The 22,829-nt window shown below is 53.3% G+C and overlaps 1 protein-coding gene across 4 annotated transcripts in view; it reads right to left on the minus strand.

Annotated features, from left to right (window-relative positions):
- Nucleotides 1-233: 233 nt before the first annotated feature.
- The window catches only part of PREX1 (phosphatidylinositol-3,4,5-trisphosphate dependent Rac exchange factor 1), a 198,068-nt gene continuing 175,472 nt past the window's right edge, over nucleotides 234-22,829 (minus strand). For all 4 annotated transcript variants that reach the window (XM_033839559.2, XM_033839558.2, XM_073793081.1 and 1 more), the window contains 15 exons: nucleotides 20,215-20,421; nucleotides 18,796-18,884; nucleotides 17,427-17,509; nucleotides 17,176-17,266; nucleotides 15,170-15,298; nucleotides 13,604-13,645; nucleotides 11,945-12,162; nucleotides 9,977-10,076; nucleotides 8,056-8,199; nucleotides 7,849-7,963; nucleotides 6,346-6,412; nucleotides 4,841-5,013; nucleotides 4,302-4,404; nucleotides 3,993-4,060; nucleotides 234-1,951 (listed from right to left, as the gene is read on the minus strand). In XM_033839559.2, coding sequence (XP_033695450.1) covers nucleotides 1,909-1,951; nucleotides 3,993-4,060; nucleotides 4,302-4,404; nucleotides 4,841-5,013; nucleotides 6,346-6,412; nucleotides 7,849-7,963; nucleotides 8,056-8,199; nucleotides 9,977-10,076; nucleotides 11,945-12,162; nucleotides 13,604-13,645; nucleotides 15,170-15,298; nucleotides 17,176-17,266; nucleotides 17,427-17,509; nucleotides 18,796-18,884; nucleotides 20,215-20,421 — 1,672 coding nt within the window. In that variant the 3' untranslated portion in view covers nucleotides 234-1,908. The remainder of the gene's footprint in view (nucleotides 1,952-3,992; nucleotides 4,061-4,301; nucleotides 4,405-4,840; nucleotides 5,014-6,345; nucleotides 6,413-7,848; nucleotides 7,964-8,055; nucleotides 8,200-9,976; nucleotides 10,077-11,944; nucleotides 12,163-13,603; nucleotides 13,646-15,169; nucleotides 15,299-17,175; nucleotides 17,267-17,426; nucleotides 17,510-18,795; nucleotides 18,885-20,214; nucleotides 20,422-22,829) is intronic.

The raw sequence follows: 22,829 nt of genomic DNA on the forward strand, positions 1-22,829 counted from the left end.
CAGTCCCCTGTGAGGGAATATATATACTCTGCCATTTTAGAGAAGGAAACTGAGGTTCAGAGTGGTAACTCACTGAGCAGGGATCGCTGCCTCAAGAACCCTGACGGTATCGAAGCGATCGTCCTCCGTCCCATCTTCAAAGCCGTTGCTCACTCCGCCTGTGACGCTGGCCAGCCTAGCCACGTCCACGCCACCAGGGTTGGCCCCAAAGGAACTCGCCACAGATCAGGATCTTTGTATTATAAACCGACTTTTAATAATAATAATAAAAAATCTATCATGAATTGAATGAGAAGATCTGTACATTTCAAAGTAAACCAGTGCACGATGCCCTTGCCCTTGGGGGCCCCTCTCCGTTTCTGCCATGGGGTCCTCGTTTGTATCTGTGCCGTCTCTGTCCTGCAACAAGCCCACCTCTTGCAATCTGGTGCAGGGTGGCAAGAGAGGGAAGGCGGCCCCTGGGGGTGCACGGGGCCAAGATGCTGATGGGTCTTCAAGCCTCCAGGGCAGCGGGAAACCCACACCTGATTTCACCCATCAGCCAAGGCTGTAAAGACTCCTCCCTTCTGTCCCAGCTGTGACATTTCCCTGCTGGCAACAGAACCTAGAGGGGACAAACTGCTGGGGGGGGGGGGGGGCAGAGGGGGGATCCTGTGTGGGTCCTTGTGCCCAGGTGGGCAGGGTAGCTTCCTGTCTCTCTAGCTGGCTGAGAAGTCCCAAATGCCCTGCTCTGAGCTAACATCAAAAAATAAATTACAGAAGGTACCACTCAGTGTTTCCTGGCAGCCCTTCTACCTGCAGAGGACAGACACCAGGGTGGGGCTGCCTCTCCAATGGATGGTTCAACCCCCTCCAGCCCCCAGGCCTGGCCCAGCCACCTCTCAAACCCTTGTAGCCAGTTGTTCAAAGAACAAAGTAATTCACCCTGATACAGACCAACTGCTGGAGAACTGAGGGTGGGTGGGAAAAGGAACCCTAGTCGATACCTGTAAGCCACAGCTTAAGACCCTAATATTAAAAAGATGAAATACTGACATCTTTTAACTTTTCAATAATTTAGTTTTTCTTTTTTTTTTTTAGTAGAACTGGGAAAAGTTGTCAATACTACCTTATGCTGGTCCCCTGTTAGACAATATAGCTTTCTTTGAAATTTAAAATGTCAAATATATAATCACGCAACCTGGGGGAAAAAAAAATCTCAGCGATACCAACGACAACATAAAAACCTCAAAATAAACCATAGAGAGTTCACGCCGTATAAATAAGGTCAGAGCAAATCTTGTGCCCAGGGCTGATGGCTCGAGTTCCAATGGCGCTGATGGCGGAAGCCGGTGTGGCTTCCGACCGTCCTCTTGGTAACAGGCGCTGTGCCCTGTCCCTCTGTCTTTATGGCAGAGGCCCGGCTTCTCCGAGTCCATCGCGCAGATTAGTACAGGGTTAGGGGGGAATCTGGAAGCTAAGGTGAGGAAGAAGAGCAGACACATGTGGTCGCCTGGAATGTGGACGTAGAAGGAAACCAGAGGTTTCCAAAGTGCAGGTTGAGCCATCCCGAGGGAGCTGGGGCCGCGGGCCTCCAGCTGCAGTGCCCGTGACTTCTCCCCTGTGTTCTGGGGACCTGCAGGCCGGAGCGCAGGCCCTGGCTGCACCCATCAGTTCTGTGGGTCCCCAGCACCCCTCGGGCTTCTGGCCGAAGTGTGAAGAACATGCCAGCCCAGGGCCGATCCACCGTCTCATCCAGGAGGGGGGGCACTGCTTATCCTCCCAGGAGGTGATGGAGGAGGCCGGACAGATCTTCAAGCAGGCAGGAGAGGAGGTCTCGGGCCAGCTCTGGAGAAGGCCACACGGCCCCCTGTGTCCTCCCAAATCCCAGCTCCAGAGGACGCAGCCAAGTACCAGGCACCTCAGTGTCTACAGGTCTCCGTCCACCGGCGGCTGGCAGAGGCGGTAGAGCCTGGTGGATGGAGGTGCAGAGGATGAGGACGAGCCAGGCAGGCCAACGCCTATTATTATTATTGCAACATGTGATCTATGTGAGCGTGTAATCCATGCCCAGAAAACAAAACTCAACAGGTGTAAAAAGATGCAGGGTGAAAAACTGATGCCACCCACTTTCCCCTAGTGGTACAGTCCCCACCCCACAGGAGCCTTGCTCTCTCCAGACTGGCAAGGGGCTTACAAAAACAGACACATATATGTGCGCATGTTTATGTTAAGATCCTTGTGTGGGTGGGTGTGCATTTTTCCACGCTAATGGTGGCAAAGTAGACCCAGCACTCTGCCACTGGAGTCTTTTACTTAATATATCTTGGGGGCCTCTCCCTGCAGTACGTGGGGAGCTACCTTGGTTTTCTTTCTGCATTGGGAGGATTCTGAGCTCTACCGTCAAGTAAGAAGGAGCCACTAATGGGTTTCAAGCAGGGGAGATGGTAGATCTGCTGTGGGGAGAATGATGGCAGAGGGACCAGACAGGAGGCTGCTGTGGTGACACAGACAAGACAGGGAAGCAAGGTGGCACAGTGGTCAGGAGTGTGGCCTCTGGGCCTAGAATGGCTGGGTTCAGAAGCGCAACTCTGTGGTCCTGTGTGCTAGCTGTGTGACCTTGGACAAGATACTTAACCTCTCTGGGCCTCAGTGTCCCCACCTGCCAATGGGGGGTAGTAATAGTACCTTGCTCACAGAGTTGTTGTTCGGAGCAAATAAGTTAATATAGGTAAAGATACTAGAGTGGTGCCTGGAGCGGGGGAAGCGACATATAAAAGTATTTAAAAGTAATGAGGGGAGGGGCCTCCCTGACAGTCCAGTGGTTAAGAGTCCATGCTCCCACTGCAAGGGGCATGGGTTTGGTCAGGGAACTAACATCCCGCATGGCAAACGGTGAGGCCAAAAAATAAAAATTAGAAATAAAAAAGTAAAAGTAATGAGGGGAATTCCCTCGCAGTCCAGTGGTTAGGACTCCGCACTTCCACTGCTGAGGGCCCGGATTCAATTCATGGCCGGGGAACTAAGATCCCAAAAGCCATGCCACGTGGCCTAAAAATAATAATAATAATAATAATAACGAGGGCTAAGAGAGCGCATGCAAAAACTAGTGAATCATATATAAGATCTGTATGAGTTCTTGTATTGCTCCAACACCGTTTCCTGGTCTTGACAATGTCCTGTGGTTACGTGAGACATTATTCTTGGCGGGGGGAGCTGAGTGAAGGACCACATGGAAACTCCCTGTATAATTTTTGCAACTTCCTGTGAGTCAAACTATTTCAAAATAGTCAGATAGTCAAACTATTTCAAAATTAAAAAGTTATTTAAAAATTGTGGGCCTGGGGCTTCCCTGGTGGCGCAGTGGTTGGGAGCCCACCTGCCGATGCAGGGGACGTGGGTTCGTGCCCCGGTCCAGGAGGATCCCACGTGCCGCGGAGCAGCTGGGCCCGTGAGCCATGGCCGCTGAGCCTGCGCGTCCGGAGCCTGTGCTCCGCAACGGGAGAGGCCACAGCAGTGAGAGGCCCGCGTGCCGCAAAAAAAAAAAAAAAAATTGTGGGCCTATGTCAACAGCAAAGCAGGGCAGTGTGGATGGAGAGGGAGGACGCATAAAAATGAGTTATTCCTGGGAAAGGGGGCTGCACACAGTACCACGAGAAGGTCTGACATCAATGTGGAGATGATGGGCCGTGAGGACAGGATGAGGTAGGTGGGCTGAGGGCTCTGATGGTAGCAGGGCGGCAGAGGAGGGCGGTGGGTGAGCCGGTGGGGGGCACACAAATTACTGCCCCATGGTTCACTGTGGGGGCCCTGCCTCACTTTCCCAGCCAAAGTGGGAGCTCTGGGAGGTAACAGACTGAGTCGTATTTGTTGTTTCCCAAATGGGGTCCCGTAAATGAGAGGGGAAGCCCCATCTGAACACCAATGGGTCTGTCTGGGGTGAAGCCCAGCCCAAGTCCTGGCCTTCACAGAAGGGAGGAGAGGAAAGGAGACGGGGAGGGACAGCCACTCACCGCGGTGCACCCTGGGGCATCTGGTCCTTGACTCGGAGGTTTTTGGCCAGAATCTCCACCCTGGGGCCCTGGGAAGAAAGCACGGTGAGGCCCTGGGCTGCCTCCGCACGGAGTCCAGGGCGCTTGAGCAAGCATGTGGGTGTGGGTGGGCATAATGGGAGCTGAAATCCTCAGCCCTCTAGATGGGGAGACGGGCCGCAGCCCAGTCCCCAGACGCGCTGTGAGTCCACCTCTCCCTGTGTCCACCGGGCCCGGATCTGGGTGCCCTGCACGCAGCCCGGTGGGGCCCCGGGGGATGGGTCCCCTCACCTGCTTCCGCATGATGTCCGTGGCCTGCATGATGCACTTGGGCAGCAGCCCGTGGCTCCGCGCCAGGATGGCCGCCTGCTCCAGGGAGAGGCTCAGGGTGCTCCTGCAGGGGGGCGGCAACAGGGGCGGCAGGTGAGACGGGGGCGACTGCCTGGCCCCCCACGGCCCCCAAGGCCCCAATCAGAGCAGCAGGGACAGAGGACAGAAGTGGGAAAGTGTCCAGATCTGCCCCAACCAAGAGGCACGATCATTCCTGCTTATGTTGAACGGATGCTCCAGCAGAACCAGGCTGCAGAGACGCTCAGTCACGCCAACCAGGGTGAGAGAAGCGGGAAGCGCAGCAGCCCTCCGAGGACCACCTCCTCCCGAGGTCCCATCTCACAGCAGACAAACTGAGGCTCGGTGGGGGGCGGGGGCAGCCACGGCCTCGTCTGGGCTCAACAGGCAGTGGCAGAATCGGGATTCAAACCTGGCCTTCGTCCTCCCGTCCCGGGCCCCAAAACCGCCCAGAGGCCCGCCCCCGCTCAGGGCCCGCACACCTCTGCATGCCCGTGCCGCACATGGTCATCTGGCAGGCCCCCAGGCGGTAGCAGAGCTCGGAGGAGATGGGGATGAGGCCGGCGCCCAAGCTCCCAGTGGCACCGGGCTTGTGGTAGACGAAGGACTTCATGAGGCGGCAGAGCTCGTCCAGGGCATTGATGGGGCGGATCAGCTGCGAGGCACACATACCCGGACGGTCGGAGGAGGCCCCCACCTGTCCTTCCTCTCCGTCATCACCTCCAATCCAGCTCCGTTACAGCAGCTGTCCTCTCGGCTCACCTCCTATGCTCACGATATATTTCAGGCCTAACCCTCCCATCTAATTCTCTTCACCTGCCCAGGTGCGCCCACGACCAAGCCTCAGCGAATACCCACTCCTGTCCTCTCCAAATAGCAGCACCTCCCCAGGACCAGCCTTCCCTTCTGCTCTGCCCCACCTCCCCTTTCCTGCGTCGCCTGTGCAGGCACAGAACACTGGCCAGTGCTTCCTGTGTCGGCTCAAGACTCTGCCAGCCAGACTATTATACAAACTCCCGAAGGGCTGTGCCCAGCCCTTCTCTCGGAGCCCAGCCTCGCGGTCCGAGGCCAGGAGCCCCAAAACCACTGTCAAAATCAAGGCCTGACAGGGACTTCCCTGGTGGTCCAGTGGTAAAGAATCTGCCTTCCAATGCAGGGGACGCGGGTTCGATCCCTGGTCGGGGAACTAAGATCCCACACACCGCAGGGCAACTCAGCCTGCGCGCCACGACTACTGAGCTCACACGCCTCAACTGGAGCCCGCGTGCCGCAAACTACAGAGCCCACGCGCTCTGGAGCCCGCGCCACAATGAGAGAAGAGAAAACCCGCACGCCACAACTAGAGAGAAGCCTGCGCGCCGCAACAAGCGCTGCAACGAAGCTCCCGTGTGCCGCAGCGAAGACCCAATGCAGCCAAATAAATAAATTAATTAATTAAAAAAAAAAGAAATCGAGGCCTGATAGAACCTGGGCAGAGGGGGAAAGGCCTGCAGCATGCAGCAGTAGGCGGGGGGGGGCACAGCCCCCGCAAGGCTGAGTGCAACACGCAGGAATGTGGCCCAGACAGCCAGGTATTCCCACTGCTAAAGATAAACTAGAAGCCTCCGTTTTGCGGGAAATCTTTTGACTTTTAAATGCTGGCAACAAATTGGAAACACACAAAAAGAGCACTGCATGGCCGCATCTGGTGTGAGGCTCCAGCCTCAGAGAGATGCTGTGATGAACAAGGGAGATGCAAGAGGCACAGGTGAGTGGGTGCCAGTGAGAATACATCATCTAAGGAGTTCTGAAGCAGGTGGGGAAGATGTCAGGATTTCTCGAATGGGGAAGGAGTTATCACAGAAGACTTCCTGGAGGAGGGACGGCAGAGGCCTCTGGGGCATCTCGGCCAGGATTCTGGCTGGGGTGTGACCCTGGGCCCTGTCTGACCGCACGAACCCCCAGCCCTGCCCAAGCTCCACGGCAGGTGAGGGGAAGGAGGGCACACCTGGTCTATCTTCACCGCTGTGGTGCTGGCGTCCGTGGGCAGGTTAGACCGTTCCAGGTAAAATGCCCTGAGAGAGAAAGACGGGGGTGAGGGTAGGGCCGCCACGCCCACCGTCCTCCCAGCCCCTGCCCCACTGCAGCCGCAGCCTCTTTGCCCTCCAACAACTGGAGGAAACAAATCATTAAGAGCGGCTGGCACAGCTCTCCACACCCACAGTCACCTGTTCCTCCAACAGCCCTGGGGGAAGCAGGAAGGGGCCTCCCGGGCACTCCTCAAATGCCACCTCCCCCCGACTGGCCGTCAGAATCAGCACTGACACCCCACTCTCTCTCCCATCCTGCTGTGTCTCCTCTGAGCACCCTCATCACTTGACACGTCACACTGCTCTGTTTACTGGGTTATTGCTTATCTCCCCTTCTAGAACAGCGCTCGGCCAACTTTTTTTGTAAAGGGCCAAAGAGTAAATATTTTAGGCTGTGTAGACCAGTCTCTGTGAAGATGCTACTCAGCTCTGCTGTTGCAACACAAAAGCAGCCAGAGACGATACACACACAGATGAACGTGGCTGTGTGCTAATAAAACTTTATTGACAAAACAGGGGGTGGGCCAGACCACAGCAGCTCTAGAATCTACCCTCCATGAAGAACAGGCTTTGTTTGGTCACTGTTGACTCCTAAGTGAGCACCCAGAACAGAACCTGGCCTATGGAAGGCCTTGAGTGACAGGTGCTGAATGAAAGAGATGAATGAATGATCACAGTGGCAATTTTTAAAATATTCAGCGAACGGCACAGAACAGATTGATGGCGTCGAATGATCCAGAGAGATGCCAGTTATAATAATACAGGTAGATATTTTCTCTGAACAGGCATGTGAAAGCATCATTCTCCCATTTCCAAATAGTAAAGCCCTTACCACACCCTGAAACCCCATCTCCTAATTCTCAGCCCACCTTCCTCGTGGAGGGAGAAGGTGAGGCAGAAGTAGGAACGGGCTGGGATGGGGGCAGCAGTAGTGGGAGCTGCCTCCTTGGGCGCCAGGCTTCCTCCTGGCGGATGTGACCCCTACTCTTTCTTCTCTCTGGGGGTCTCCCCTGAGCAGGGCCGAGGCTCTGGAGTCATGTCCCTCACTCACAGGCTCAAGAACCCCAGGGCCCCTGTCCCGGCTCCCACCCCCATGCAGAGTGAAACAGGCATCTCCCCCGAGATGGAAGGACCTGCTTTGAAGCCAGGCAGACCCAGCCTAGCTGCGTGACTTGGGCAAGCTGGGTGTGCTCTCTGGACATCAGTTTCCTCATCTTCAAAGTGGGTTAGAATGGCTGCCAGTGACTGCTGGGAGAATCTGATGAGCTCGTGTAGGCAGAGGGCTTGGCGCACAGTAGATGCTCAAGAAAGGGCATTGCCCGCCCCCGCATTGGGGGCCCGTCCGGTGCCTTACACGCTAATGCTCACTCCCCGTGACAGTGTTCAGAATCCTGCCTCCATCATGTAGCCCATGCAGATACCTGAGTTTGCGGTAATACTGCTGAACCTTCTCCAGGGACTGGGCATTGATCTCCTGCTGCAAATCTTCCACCGTCTGGCTGCCTGGAGGAGGCGGCACCTCCATGTTCTCCAGAGCTGTGAAGGAAGAAGAGCGAGGGCAGGTGCTTGGCTCCCGGTGTGCACGGCCATCCCCAGTGGGCCCCACTCAGCCCGTCCCCGCGGCTCACCTTTCGTGAAGAGCACGGTGTGCAGCCTTAGACTGGCCCCGCTCTCCAGGCGGGAGGGCAGCTTGGAGAAGTGATAGCTATCCAGGTAGAAGATGACCTTCAGTGCCTGCCGGCTGCCCTCGATGTGGTAGAAGACGTTGGTGTCTGGTGGGGGACGTGGTGGGGCAGAGGGCTCACCGTCAAGGCCGGAGGGGCCCCGCCCCACCTCTGCAAGGGCAGCTACAGACCTCCTTCAGGTCGCCACTGTGATGTCCCAGGACCTCCCTGTCTGCCCACCCCAGAGTCGCGGCTTCAGACCTTCCTGCCCTCCCACAGTCTCGGGGCACCTCAGATAGCCCCGTCCCCCTACTACTCAGAGGAGCAACCTCTGACCTCCCTTTTCACCTCCCTTGACAGGTCCCAGTTTCTACTGCTTAATTCTTACACCTGACATTGATTCTGCCCAGCTGCGGAGTTGTCCCTGTTTATCTTCAGAGCCTCACCGATGCTCCTTCTACCCCTCACCTGGTAGCCCAGGGCCTCTACCTGGCAAAAGCTACCCTCACACAGCACCTGCATCTTATTTACACCCACAGCAAAGAGCTTGTGGCAGGGGTGGCACCAACACCCCATCCTGCACCCATAGCAGACATCACTAATTGATGGATAATTCTCCCTGAGCCCAAGCTGGCCTACAGACAGGCACTGCCAACCAATTCCAATTGGTACCTGAAATGAAACCCACTGTGCTTCTAGACTCCAGTTTACACATTCTTAACAGGGTGATATCACCTCCAAGGAGGTAAAAATTGGTTTTGGGGGCAAAGGCAAAAAAAAAAAAAAACTTAACTCTTTTTATATGTAAAGCACATATATACATATAGTACATAACAGAGATATAGCATATCCATGATATAAAGATTTCACGGGGGTGTGGGTGATTAGGAAAAAATTGTCTCAACAAGCTCCTCAGGGAGGTGATAATAAAAAACAACAACAAGAAAAGCAGGGGTTCTCAAACTGGCATGCTTCCAAATCACCGGGAGGGCTTGCTGACACACATTTCTGGGCTCTGCTTCCGGTTTGGGATTCAGCAGGTCTGGGATGGGGCCTGAGAATGAGGCTAACAAGCTTCCAGGTGCCGCTGGTCCAGGGATCACACTCAGAGAACCATGGCTGTAGAACCGAGCGCAGGGATTCTCAGTCCTGGCTATACATCAAAGCCACCTGGAAAGCTTATCTTGAATCCCAAGGCCCAGGATCCACCCCACAGGCTGAATCCAAATCACCAGGGCTGGGGCTGGGACTGAGGCATCAGTATCTGAAAAGCTCCCTGGGCGATCCCAGGGCAGCCAGGGCTGAGACCCACTGGACCGCAATGTGAGCTCCAGGAGGGCAGAAACCATGGCCGTGTATCTCTCCACTATGGCCCATAACCTAAAACTGAGCCTGACACGTATCATGTGCTCGAAATTATGGGTATGTGGATAGATGGATGAGCGTGTGGGTGGATGGGTGATGGATGGATGGATAAATGGATGGGTGGATGGATGAGTAGATGAATGAGTAGATGAGTGGGTAGGCGAGTGGAAAGATGGGTGGGAGGGAGGGAGAAAGAAAGGAAAGAAGAAAATTATGGTGTAAGTTCTTAGAAAATCTTAACACGTCTTCATCCCACCGAAGGTTATCTCTAGGAGTTTTAATAAGAACTCGGTACTGGCTGTTTTTCCCTCTTAAGCGCTCTTGGAGACGGCTGGGTTTATAAAAAAAAGAGACCTTCTCCTTCCCTGTATGCTGGGAGCATGAGGTTTGAAAGCACTGGGTCCTGGGTCAACTTTAGGCAGCTAGCCTGGTGGCAGGGGGAGGGACAGGGTGACCCCAGAGCAGTCCCTTCCATTCCAGAACCCCGACTCTCACGGTGGGGGTAGGAGGAATCACTCACTGGCCACGTAGTTCTCGTCCAGCTGCTTGAAGGAGAAGGTGACGTTGTCCAGCTCCGACAGGGTCACCCAGATGTCCTCCAACATGGTCCGTTCCTCTTTCTGCAAGAGCAAGACAGAGTGGAGGCGTCACAGGTGCCACCCCTGCCCCAGGTTTCACTTCAAGATGCTGTGATTCAACTCTAGTTGACACACCAGGCTGTGGCGCTACCAGGCATGAGGTCTTGCGCAGGTCTCTCTGGGGCTGGACGTGAGATCGTGTTTGCTCCAGGCCTGTCCTGCACCTCCCAGGTCAGAGCCCATCTCTGCTCTATCATGCTGGGTGGTCCTCTTACCCGGGTCAACCCACCAATCCCACTGAACCATTCCAATGCAGCACCCAGCTCAGAGCCTGCATATCCTGGCAACTGCTGAATTAACACACTGGGTCCCAGTGTCCTCATCAGAGAAGAAGAAAGTGAGGGCTGGGTGCTCAGTTCCAGAAACCAATGAGAGGGTGTCTCCCACCAGGCAGGCACCCGTCTGCAATATCGGCCAGCAGAGGGCGCACCACGGCCACTCTTTCCCAAACCGCCGCAGCTGTGGCTTCCTGTCTGGCCTGGGAAAATGTCTAGGACGCTCAGGGCTGCAAGGTGTGGGGAGCTCAGGCCTGGGCACACGGGTGGAGGGGCAAACAGCACAGAGCAAGTACTGCTGCCGGCTGGATTTCTGGGGGGGCATTGGCTCTGGGTACCAGTACCCTGAAATGCTGAGTCATTGGCTCTGCCTCCTCCCGGAGCTGGTAGAGGGACCCACCCTGATTCTGAGCCCTGCGAGTGGACGGACAGGGCACTCAGAGATAAAAGAGATGTGGAGAAGGCAGGGCAGTCTGGGGGAACCAGGTCTAGAGTCAGACTCCCAGGTTCACACAGGTTCCCTGGGCCTCAGTGTTCTCATCCTTAAAAAGTGGGTGGTGAAAGGACCTATCTGGGGGCCACTGCAAGGACTAAACAAGGTGCTATTTGCATCAACAAAGTTCACCTGGATTACCACAAAAGCCTGCTCACTGGTCTCCCAGTTTCTGCCCTTGCCCCTCTACACTCTGCCCCACCCCGCAGCCTGGGTGATCCTTTAAGTATCAAAGTCAGATCCTGTCCCTCCTCTCCTCAAAACCCTCCCCTGACTGCCACCCACTCAGAGTAACAGCCAAAGTCCTACAACAGCCTGCAAGACCCCGAACAGTCAGACCCCAGTTAATTCTCAGGACTCACCTCCCCCACCTTCCCCGGGCTCACGCACTCTATTCCAGCCGCACTGGGTACCTCGTTGTATCTCAAACACTGCGTGCATCCTCCTGCCTCAGGACCTTTGTACCTGCTGTTCTCTCTGCCTGGAGGGCTCCTCCCCAGTGTCCTCATGGCTCACCCCCTCCCCTCCTTCGGTTCTTAGGTCAGATGTCACCTCTCACTGAGGCCCTCAGTGGCTGCCTTATCAAAACTTTCAACTGCCACCACCCCAGACCTTCCCCTTAGCCCTTAACACTATAAATGAGGGTTTCTCAACTGCAGCACTACTGACACTTGGGGCCAGATAATTCTCTGCCGGGGGGTGGGCACGGGGGTGAGCATTCTGTGTGTTGTAGGAGGTTCAGCAGCCTCCCTGGCCTCTACACACCAGATGCCAGTAGTACTTCCTCTTCCCTCAGTTGTGACAACCAAAAATGTCTCCAGAGTTTGCCAAGTGTACCCTGGAGGCAAAACTGCCCTGGTGAGAACCACTGGTCTGTACCATCCCTGGTCCGTAGTTGTTTATGTCTATCTCCCCAAAATCAGGGTATAAGGTCCCTGAGTAAATGAACTCTCTGTTTTGTCCACTGCTGGGTCCCCAGTGCCTGTAACAGTGACACATAGTAGGTGCTCGATAAACAGCCGCTGAATAAATGAACGGGGTGAGTGACAGCCTGAGCAAGACCTCCCCCGCCCCCCACTCACCGCAGCCGGCGAGAGCAGGGACTGGCAGTGCAGGAGGACGCCAGTGGCCGCCACCTGCTCCAGCCACTTGCGGCTGGCGTCCCGGCTGCTCTCCTCGTACTCGCCATTGTTGTTGTAGCGGTAGCTCAGGGCCGCCAGCAGCTGCTCGGAGAAGGTGCACACGGCAGCCACCAGTGCCTGGCAGAAGATGCTGTCCCTCCGCAGCTGCAGCTCCGTGTCTGTGGACAGAGGGGATGGGGCCGCGCTGGGCAGGGGGCTCCTGTGCCATCAGCAGGCCTGTACCCCACAACCCGGGGCCCGGGACCAGCCTCCTCTCCCCAACATGACCACCCATCCGGGGCCAACTGGCAGACAGAATTCATTCATCCCAGGCACCAAAGGCAACTCCATAAAACTCAATTCTCCAAAAGCCAAGCCAATCCGTGGAAAAACTCGGCCCTCCAATGACCCATCTGCCTACGTAAAACAACAAAACAACTTGTGATTTTCCAAGGGCTTTCCCCAAACCCTTACCCTCAGCTGTTCATTTATTAGGAAATTTCTCAGCATTGATTGAGAGTGATGATGCCGGCTCCATGTTTTAAGAAATGCAGTTTACCATTTTCTCTATTTTTGAGAAGTATGCCTTCTTCTTATCATCCCCCACCACCACTTCCTTGCCCCCTGCTTGTGATGTGATTTACAGAACTGGCCAATTTGGGGCAATCAGTCATTCAGGGTCCTAATATCCTGGAAGGGATTTTTTTCTTTTCTTTTGGCTGTGCCACGCAGCTTTCGGGATCTTAGTTCCCTGACCAGGGATCGAACCCGGGCCCCAGCAGTGAAAGCACCGAGTCCTAACCACCGGACCACCAGGGAATTCCCTGGAAGGGATTATTTTTGTTTGTTTGTTTTTTGTTTTTATTTTTGCGGTACGCGGGCCTGTCACTGTTGTGGCCTCTCCCATTGCGGAGCACAGGCTCCGGACGCGCAGGCTCGGCAGCCATGGCTCACAGGCCCAGCCGCTCCGCGGCATGTGGGATCTTCCCGGACCAGGGCACGAACCCGTGTCTCCTGCATCGGCAGGCGGGCTCTCAACCACTTGCGCCACCAGGGAAGCCCTGGAAGGGATTATTTTTGATGACTGGCTCTCGCCAATGGGTTTTCAGTGACCAATTTTGACCCAGATCCCATTCTAGCTGCCCCTTGGCTGAGAATTTCTGGAAGGAAGGGAGGGACAGAGAACACCTCCAAGATTCCCCTAGGCCCCCGTCAGCCCCTCCTCCACCCCACTGTCTTCGGGGTAGGAAGCCCCAGGCTGGGGCTGAGGGCTCTACCGGCAAAGAGCCTCCCTAATTGTCGGTGCTCTATCCTGTGTCCTCGTCAAGATCAGCCCAGGCCTGGGAAGTGGCAAGAGACAGTGCTCCTGGCTCCAGGGCCCTGAGACTTGTCCCCCAGACACAAGAGGAAGACGTGAGGTCCGAGTAGTTCTTGGAGGGGCTAGAGGCCATGGTGTTACCTCCCCCTGTGCAGACCCCGACGACCAGGGGAAAGTCAACCTTGGCCGGCGGAAGAGGCCTTCCCCGGGGTGCGGTCATGGGCACTGGCTGCCGGGGAGCCTCTCCCAGATGCACCTGGGTGTGTGCAAATCACAGACAGCTGCCCCTTCGAAGCCCTCACCTGTGCATTTCAGCAAGGCCAGGAGAAGCTGGTTCTTTCCATCTGGAAGGAGAAGGAGATGGGCTGAGAGGGGTTAGCGGAAGCAGCAAGTCGAGCCAGGCCTCCCCACAGCCCACATGCCTGACCCCTTCTTGCAGCGAAGCTCTGGGCACACAGAGCCGTGCTCAACAAGCTCTGACTGAATGTTGAGCAGATTCTAGAAACCCCAACGGTCAGCTGCACCCCAACTGTCTACACAGAGACTCAAACCAGCCCCTCCAACTAATGGGCCAGAGCCCCCAGCCCACACCTTGTACCTGTGCGTGGGCACACCCTGACACACGTGTGTACGTACATGTGGGAGCACACTCAGACCACGTACACTCACACGTGTACTCAGGTACTTATTCACATCGTCCTACACAGCCAAGCCCTGCCCACGGGTAGACAAAGCCCAGACCTTCCAGACACAGGCCTAACACCCTGGTCTCTTTCCGTCAAATAAAGGCTCTTGGGCCCAGAAGGGGCTTAAAAGAAAAATCTGAAAGGCCCCTGGATTTGCCCTCTTGTGATACATTCTGTCCTCGGGAGGCACTAAGATGCAGGGCAGGGTGTGGTAATAACACCAGCAAATGCTTACTGAGGACTTACTGTGTGCCAGGCACTGTACTAAGTGCCTTGTTTGTACCGACTCGTTTATCCCTCACAACAACACTATGAACCCATTTTACACATGAAGAGACTGGAGCACAGAGAAGTCAAGGAACTTGCTAAGGTCGCACAGCCAGTAAGTGGGAGAGCTGGGGTTCGAGCACCGGCCATCTGGCTCTGGAGTCCATGCTCTTCACCAGTCACAGTTTTGGAAGACAGGACAGTTCAGGGCCAACACAGACTTCCAAGTCAGAGGGTGCTGTTCCTGGGGTCATGACCCTGGGGCCAAGCACCTCCTGCTGTCCTGGTCAGATGTCTCCCTGGCCTGGGATCCTTCTAACCCAGGAGTCCCAGGCTCAAATGCTGCCAAGGGCCAGGCAGGTAACATAAGGTGCATGAAGCAGACCCCAGGCCACAGGCCATGGTGGGATCCGTGTGGACTGGGAGGCGCCCCTCCCCCACCTAAAGAGGGTGGCCACCACTCATCTCCAGCCAAGTGGGGTCTCGGATTAGAAATGCTGGCAGCAGGTTCACCGTGTTTAATGCTGTGGCATCAAAAATTACCTGGCGGCCCAAGTCTGATCAGGACCCACCCACCCCCCAACTTGTAACCTGGTTAATAAACAAAAGGAACTGAACTACATCCACAATTTTGGAAGCTGAGAAGCAACAAGTTCAGCCTTCTTAGCCTCCTGACTCTGCAAGGAAGCCCCAGGCACCCCAAATCAGCAGTTCCTTGATCAAGTGTGTACTGTCCCAGGGCCTTGCCCAGGGCAGGACACAGCTGAGAAAGGGACACTCTCTCTTCCTATCCTCTCCCTGGGCCTGGAGAGACATGGGGCACGGAGATGGACCCATTCCTGATCCTTCCACGTTGCACATCAAGAACCAAAGGCCACAAAACCTCCACATCACAGCCTTCCCTGCCCAGCTGACCTTCCACGTATCTCTGAATGTTGTCCACCAGGGTCTTGATGGAATTGGGGAGGTTCCAGGGGTCCTCCTGGATGCTGATCTGGATCAAGCTGCGGCCACGAATTGTACACTCCTCTTTCTGTTTGAACTCTGGGGCAGAAAGTGACATGAGGGCAGGAAAGGGACAATTAGATAGCTTTGGAAAATGGTGGCACGAAGGCCTCTGTACCATCACTAGATTCCAAAGCTCAGAATCTTAGGTCAAGGATGCTGGCAGGACTCTAGGGTACTATCTGGTCCATGGAAGGCAAATACATGGTAAGTGTGCTACGAATTCATAGTATCACACTCATGGCAGACATTGCTGATCAATCTCAGCACTCCTTCCCGCTCGTCTGAGGCCGCGACTCCTCACAGGTACAACAAATCCAATGCAGACATCACAAATCAATCAGGGCATGCTTGTCTCCTAAGCCTGGATGTAGTCACGGAAGGATTCTCGGGTACTACCTCCTCACAGCCACAACCAATCGAGCTGGCACGTCAGTTGTAACCTAGCGTAACCTTTTCCCTACACAGAGGAGGAAGTCCAGGCACAGAGTGGAAAAGTGACTTGCCTCAAGTCACACAGCAGGGTAGTGACAGAAAAGGGACTTGAACCTGGCCCCAGACAAGCAAACACAGGTCCCTGCTCCTTTGGCCTCTTCCCTGCTACAAAGTCCCAGGTTTCTGAGATATGTGTGGTTTTGTTTCCTCTGAGTTTGACATTTCTTCTTCCTAAGGTCCATCCCAGGAAGAGATGATCCTGAGACAGCAGGAGGGAGAGCTGAGCTAGGGCACCCCAACTTCTCACCACTTCTGACCCTCACTTAGGAGCAACTGCCTGTTTCTTTTCCTATCTCCTGAACTCTACTGGAAGCTCCTTGAGGTCAGAGGCAGTGTCACTTTCATCTAATGGGCCCCAGGGCCCAGCACAAGGCCTGACACAAGCTGGTTCTTGGAAATTATTTACTGGATGTATGAATGCATGGATGCATGGAGTAGACAGATGGGTGGATGAGTGGGTAGGTGGATGGGTGGATGGGTGGATGGATGGATGGATAGATGAATGGATGGATGGATGATGGATGGATGGATGGATGGACAGATGGGTGGAGAGATTAAATAGGTGGGTGGATGGGTAAATGGGAGGAGAAGTAAATAGAGGGACATAAAAGTCAATCTTTTTCTTTCAATCATTTCAAGAAGAAGGTCTCAGTTTGGTGCTGGTAAGTCCTTAACACTTCTTTAACTCACTAATCCCCCTCAGGAATAAGGAACAAAGAGTTCTGGGCAGGCAACAGTGCCTAACTACAGTACAATGACATTTTTTGTTGCTGTTTCCATTGGATTTATCATTATTTTATGACAGTTTATACTGGTTTTCCATTTACGGGGAGTTAAATAAGGTCCTTTCAAAACTGAATTTTTTAAAGGGAGACAGTTTGATCTATCAATAATATGGGCAGCAAATGAATATGGTTTAAAAAATGTAAAGATGTTGGCAGATTCTATGAATATGTCTAAAACGATGAAGGGGCTGTGGGTGGGGTGTCTGAGGTTTGGCAAATCGTGCTCCAGTCCTTCCCCTCATGTTATAAACAGGCAGACGGAGGCCCAGAAAGGCTCAGGGACCAGCCCAGCGGTCCACACACTTTTTCTGTGAAGAGTCAGATAGGAACTGATTTAGGCTTTGCAGGGCATTCAGTCTCTGTCACATATTCTTTCTTTCTTTCGTTCCGTTTTAACAATCCATTATTAATGAAAGGTCATTCTGAGCTCACAGTCTGTACGAAAACAGGCCATGGGCTGGATCTGCTGACTGCCCCTGGACTGACCCACGGCCATTCAACAGGTGAGGGGCAAAGCGGAGAACGTGGCCCAGGTGGCCTGACACCTGTCCAGCACACGTCACCCATTGCAGCCCGTCTCCCTGACGGATGCTGGATGTCATCCCTCGCCCTGCCTGGGGACTCTTCTCTGCTCACCTTGTAAGCTGTGGTCCATGGGGAAATGCCTGGTCTCTTCAAAAGCTCTGCTCATGACTGGCCCCTTGAGGAGTGCATGGATGGAGTCCACCTGGGTGGCGGGAAGCTCTGGGTTAGTTTGGCCCACAGGGCCCTCCAAGTTGCAGGGACCCATTACTCATAGCCCCTGCCCCGGCTCCTGGCTTATGGGTTCTTACCAGGGGTGATGGGAAGAACTCAAGGTCAGGCCGGGGTTGGGACAAACGTCCTACCTGGTTAAAGAGGTGCTCCAGGCAGCCATGAAGCTTGTCCTGCTTGTCCGACGGGATCCTCATGTCACAGGGCAGCTCGTCCCCTTGCAGAAGGAAGAAACCACAGCCATCAACTATTCCTGCCCCATCTCACACCTTCCCAGCCTCTTTCTCAAGAAAGCAATGTAGCTACAGAGCTCCAAAACCCACAGTGGACTTGGAGTCTGATAGACCCAGGTCCTGGCTGTGTGACACTGCACAAGCCACTTGACCTCTCTGCACCTCGGTTTCTTCATCTGCAAAATGGGCAACAGGAACTAAAACATTACGCAATTGTAAGTCAATGTTATTAGTTTTCACTCTGCAGACGAGGAGACAGAAAGTCAGATATAAGGAACTGGATCCCAGTCTCCTGATTCATCCCCCAGCCATTGCATTTAAATCAGCTGCCACATGTGAGTGCCTTCCTAAAACCTCCCCAGGGATAGTTTTTGCAGCTGAATATCTTATGTGATGAAATATTTACCTAAAGTTCAGAAATGTCTCTGACTTTACGTGAGCTTCTCTTTCTTCTGTTAAACTGAAGTATAATTAAATTAAATTCTTATGCACAGATACTGCCTCTGGAAGGACACGTAGGGCAGTAGTGACAGCGGGAGCTTGGGAACCGGGAGGCCGGGTAACAAGGGTGGGAGGGAGGTTTGTCACTACCCACCCTCTCATGCCTTTTGAATTATGAACCATGTGGATGTCTGTCTTATTCACAAAATAAAATTTTTAAAGGCTGAAATCAATAAAACTAAAATAAAAACGAATTTCAGTCTTTCAGTAAAAATTCCAAGTAACATAGAATCTAATTTATAAAATCTTATTTATGTCTGTCTGTCCCTCCAGCCGTCCACCCACATTTCTCCACATCTGTGCAGAAATACATGTTCACCAGCAATCCCCAAATATAATCAATAGTCATTTCTGGGGGAGAGGTTGAGATTCTGACTTATTTCCACATACTTCTTTTGAACTTTCCTGTGTCATTTGAATTTTTGGTTTGCGCATGCATCATTCACGGAAACCATCAGGTCGCCCTATTTTAGTAACGTTGGAGCCCTCACCACAACATGTAACTGCATCGTGTATGTTTTTATTTGTCCCGTGTCCGTGGCGTTCACGGAGAACGTGAGGGCCGGGATCTTTGTCTTTTCATTCACTGCCGTGGTCCCAGCACATAACTGGTGTGCAATAAATGTTTGCTAAAGGACTGAAGGAAAACCACTACCACACCATGCAAAGTAATAGAAGACAATATAACATGGAGTGAAGCATAACAAAATAAACAAAACAGAATCGCGCTGGGGGACCCCTCTCCTGGAGCACGAGCCTCTGCACTCACCAGACCCCATCTCGTCGCTGCCCAGGTAGGAGCTGTTACTTCTCACGCTGGTGTAAGACAGGACGGAGTCCCGATTACTGTTACACTCACTGCAAAGCAGCAGAGACGAAGGCATGAGTCACCCTCCCACTCACAGCCTCTGGTCCCAGCACCCGAACCCACTTTCTGGAGTGTAGACAAAACCCTTGGGTGGACGATTGGCCCAGAGAAGGCACTGTGGGCCAAGCGCCAGAGCCATAGACGGGCAGGGTTGTCCTGGTGCGTTTTCTAGGTCTGACGCTGGGGAAACATTTCCAGGCCTCAGTACAGAAGTGGTAGGTGGATAATGAATCATTTTCGTTTGGGTGTAACTCCTGTCACTGTCTTCGTGGGACAGCCTTGTCCCTGGACACACCTGCATTCACCACACTTGGCCACATGGTTCCATATTTTGTCTCCCCAGCCTGGCTAGAAACCTCCTAAGAACAAGGACTGTGTTTGCTTGGCTTGTATCCCAGGAAGTCAGAAGGCATGGGGAATTAAAAACCACAACCCTGAAATTCTTTCCTTCACCTTTCTGACAATTAAAGGAAAAATCGGAGGACCCAAAAATGTCAGGATGGAAACCCAGAGAGATGGAGAGATCTTGGTCTGTGGACAAGAGGCTCCAGGAACACACGGTACCCAGTCAGCCAGACCATTTCGTAATACAGACACCAAGAAACACCGACCAATCTGGTCCCTTGAAGACTGAAAGGATATAAAAGCTGGAAGGATGGGGACCAAAGCCTTTCTTGCCAAATTCTATCAGTTCTGTATTTTGCCCACGAACAACTGAAGTGCCCTCCAAGACTCTGCTTTAACCACAATGGTCAGATGTTATGTAACCTTTCACTGGAGGCTATGGTGCTTGTTTATTTGTGGTAAGGAATTCCATTCACTCACTCTATGGTTTATTACAGGAAATTGGGGTTTCAGTCTATTTAACCCACTAATTCAAACTTCCCTGATCTTGTTAATAATTAACTTAACCAGGAGAAAACAATTCAGATCCTCTGAGTCAGCAGGGGAAAAAATGGTCTTACTCCCTGGATCAAGTAAAAATAGTGTTTGTTGCAGAAACCAGAGGTCTTAACGTTGATTTTAAAACACACTGCAGATATTGACTTTTCCTTGGACCACATTCCTACAACGTGTGCGGAGTGGAACCAAGGCAGAAAGGATGGGTGGTGTCCACCAGGGGACGGGGAGCCGAAGGGGGCATCTGGGGTGTGCTGTGGGGCACGGCCTAACCTCCCAGGACCACATGGCTAGGCGACAGCGCCCCGTCCCACTGCTTCCTGGGAAATGCCCTCTGATTCTGACTTTCCCACAGCGGAGGCCTCAACTGTGCCACTGGCCATTCACAGCAAACCCCACGAGAGCCCCGCTTGCCCCCACCTGTAGGAGTCCCGGTAGCTCATGGTGTCATGGCCCGAGTCCTCCTGATCGTCCTCTGACACCTTGAAGCACACTTTCTTGCTGCCCCCGTGGTCGGTCCTGTCCATCTCGGTCTCTTCGCTGACCAGCTGGGGGGATGAGGCCTCCTCGGCCAAGGGCGGATCGCAGGACCCACCCGAGGTGGGCTCCGTGATGGTGGACAGCAGCCTGCAGGAGCAAGGACTTTGAACTTAAAGGCAGAGGCCCGTGGCTCCACTTGCCTCCACGGAGGCCCCAGACAAGGCCCTGACCTCAGGCCTCACCTTTTTTTTTTTTTTTTTGTGGTATGCGGGCCTCTCACTGTCGTGGCCTCTCCCGCTGCGGAGCACAGGCTCCGGACGCGCAGGCTCAGCGGCCATGGCTCACGGGCCCAGCCGCTCCGCGGCACGTGGGATCTTCCTGGACTGGGGCACGAACCCGTGTCCCCTGCATCGGCAGGCGGACTCTCAACCACTGCGCCACCAGGGAAGCTCAGGCCTCACCTTTGATCCTAAGCAGAGGGAACCATCAAATGCTCTGTGGCCCTTCCCTGAAAATCCCACCAGCAGGGCTTCCCTGGTGGCGCAGTGGTTAAGAATCCGCCTGCCAATGCAGGGGACGTGGGTTCCATCCCTGGCCCGGGAAAATCCCACATACCGCGGAGCAACTAAGCCCGTGCGCCACAACTACCGAGCCTGCGCTCTAGAGCCCGCGAGCCACAACCACTGAGCCCTTATGACACGACTACTGAAGCCCGCGTGCCTAGAGCCCGTGCTCTCTAACAAGAGAAGCCACCGCAATGAGAAGCCTGCGCACCGCAACGAAGAGTAGCCTCCGCTGCCCACAACTAGAGAAAGCCCGCGCACAGCAACGAAGACCCAACGCAGCCATAAATAAATAAATAAATAAATAAGAAAATCCCACCAGCAACTTTGCAGATGTGAATCCATTGTCCCTCCTGTAGGGGGCGTGACATATGGATACTCTTTATTTCACAGCCAAGCTACACACAGGCTCCAGAGAAAAGAAGGCAACTGGGAAACGTGGCCTATAAGGGCCATATGGTCTCAGTTACAACCATACACTCAACTCTGCTGCTGTACTGTGACAGCACCACAGACAACATGTAAAGAAATGGGCACGGCTGTGTTCCAATAAACCTTTATTTTCTTTAAAAAAAGCAGTGGGCTGGATTTGGCCCATAGGCCCTAGTGTGTCAATCCCTGGCATAGAGTATAATTGTTAAGACTATAGGTTTTTAAGACAGACAGACCCCAGGTTCAAATCCCAATGCTACCAATTCCTAGTTCAGAGACCTAAAGCTAATTATTAAACCTCTCTGAGACTCAGTTTCCTCATCTGGAGTAATATCACTATCTATGTCCTAAGCTGCTGTAAAGATTAAGGGAGTTAAAATATGTAAAGTGCTTAGAAGAGTGTCTGGTGCCTTGTAAGTGATCAGTAAACCCTGGCTGATATAATCCTACTACATCTCAATGAGGTCAGTATTATGATTAGCCCCATTTTAACAGGTGAGACCATCAAGGCTCAGAGAGGTTAAGTGACTTGCCTAAGGTCACACAGCTAATAAGTGGCAGGGCCAGGATCAAACCCAGGCCTCCTGCCTCCAGACCCTACATTATTTTTCCTATTCTCATTGACAATTTCTATCATACACAAAAGGAGAGGGACCAGTATGATGGACCCCAGGTAACCAGCTGCCAGCTTCAACAGTGGCAACTCAGGATCCACTTTTCTTTCCTCCATCTTTCCTGTTGCTTTTTCTTTTTCTGGAGTGTTTAAAACAAACCTAAGATATCATATAATTTCTCCTATAAACACTTCCATATGTGTCTCTAGCACATAAGGATTTATTTTTAAAGCAACGGTTCTCAACTGAGGGTGCTTTCTGTCCCCCACTCTCCCACTCCAGGAAACGGTTAGCAATTTAGCAAGTTCCCTCAGGCACAAACATTTAGCAACGTCCAGAGACATTTTTAGTTGTCACAACTGAAGCAGGGCAGGGAGGGGTGGGCTAGCTACTGGCATCCAAGGAGTAGAGGCCAGGAATGCCACTAAGTATCCCACAACAAAGAATTATCGGGCCCAAAATGTCAACCGTACTGAGGCTGAGAAACACTGTTGTAAACATAACCAGTCACTGTTACCACACCTAACTAAATCAATCATTCCCTAATACCATCTAGTTCCCAGACCACGGGATCCCTGATGCTCCCCAAAGTGTCTTCTCACAGATGGTATGTTAGAAACAGAACCCGAACCAGGTCCAGACACTGTATTCGGTTGATGTGTCTCTCAAGTCTCTTCCCTAACAGTTCCTCCTCCCCCGCCTCCCTGTACCTGCTTCCCCTCCAATCATTTATTTGTTAAAGAAACTGGGTCATTTGTCATCTAGAATCACCCACCCTCTGAATTTAGCCAACTGCGTCCCTGAGGTGGCATTTCATCCTCCCTTAAAACCCAGTCCTCCAGCTGAGTAGTGAGACCTAGAACTTTGATCAGAGAATGGTGCGACCTGTGCTGCAAGAACGTTTTGTAGGTGATGCGGTGCGTGTGTCCTGCTGCTTCGCACCAAA

Source organism: Tursiops truncatus, chromosome 15, assembly GCF_011762595.2.
Source record: "Tursiops truncatus isolate mTurTru1 chromosome 15, mTurTru1.mat.Y, whole genome shotgun sequence".
Lineage (NCBI taxonomy): Eukaryota > Metazoa > Chordata > Mammalia > Artiodactyla > Delphinidae > Tursiops > Tursiops truncatus.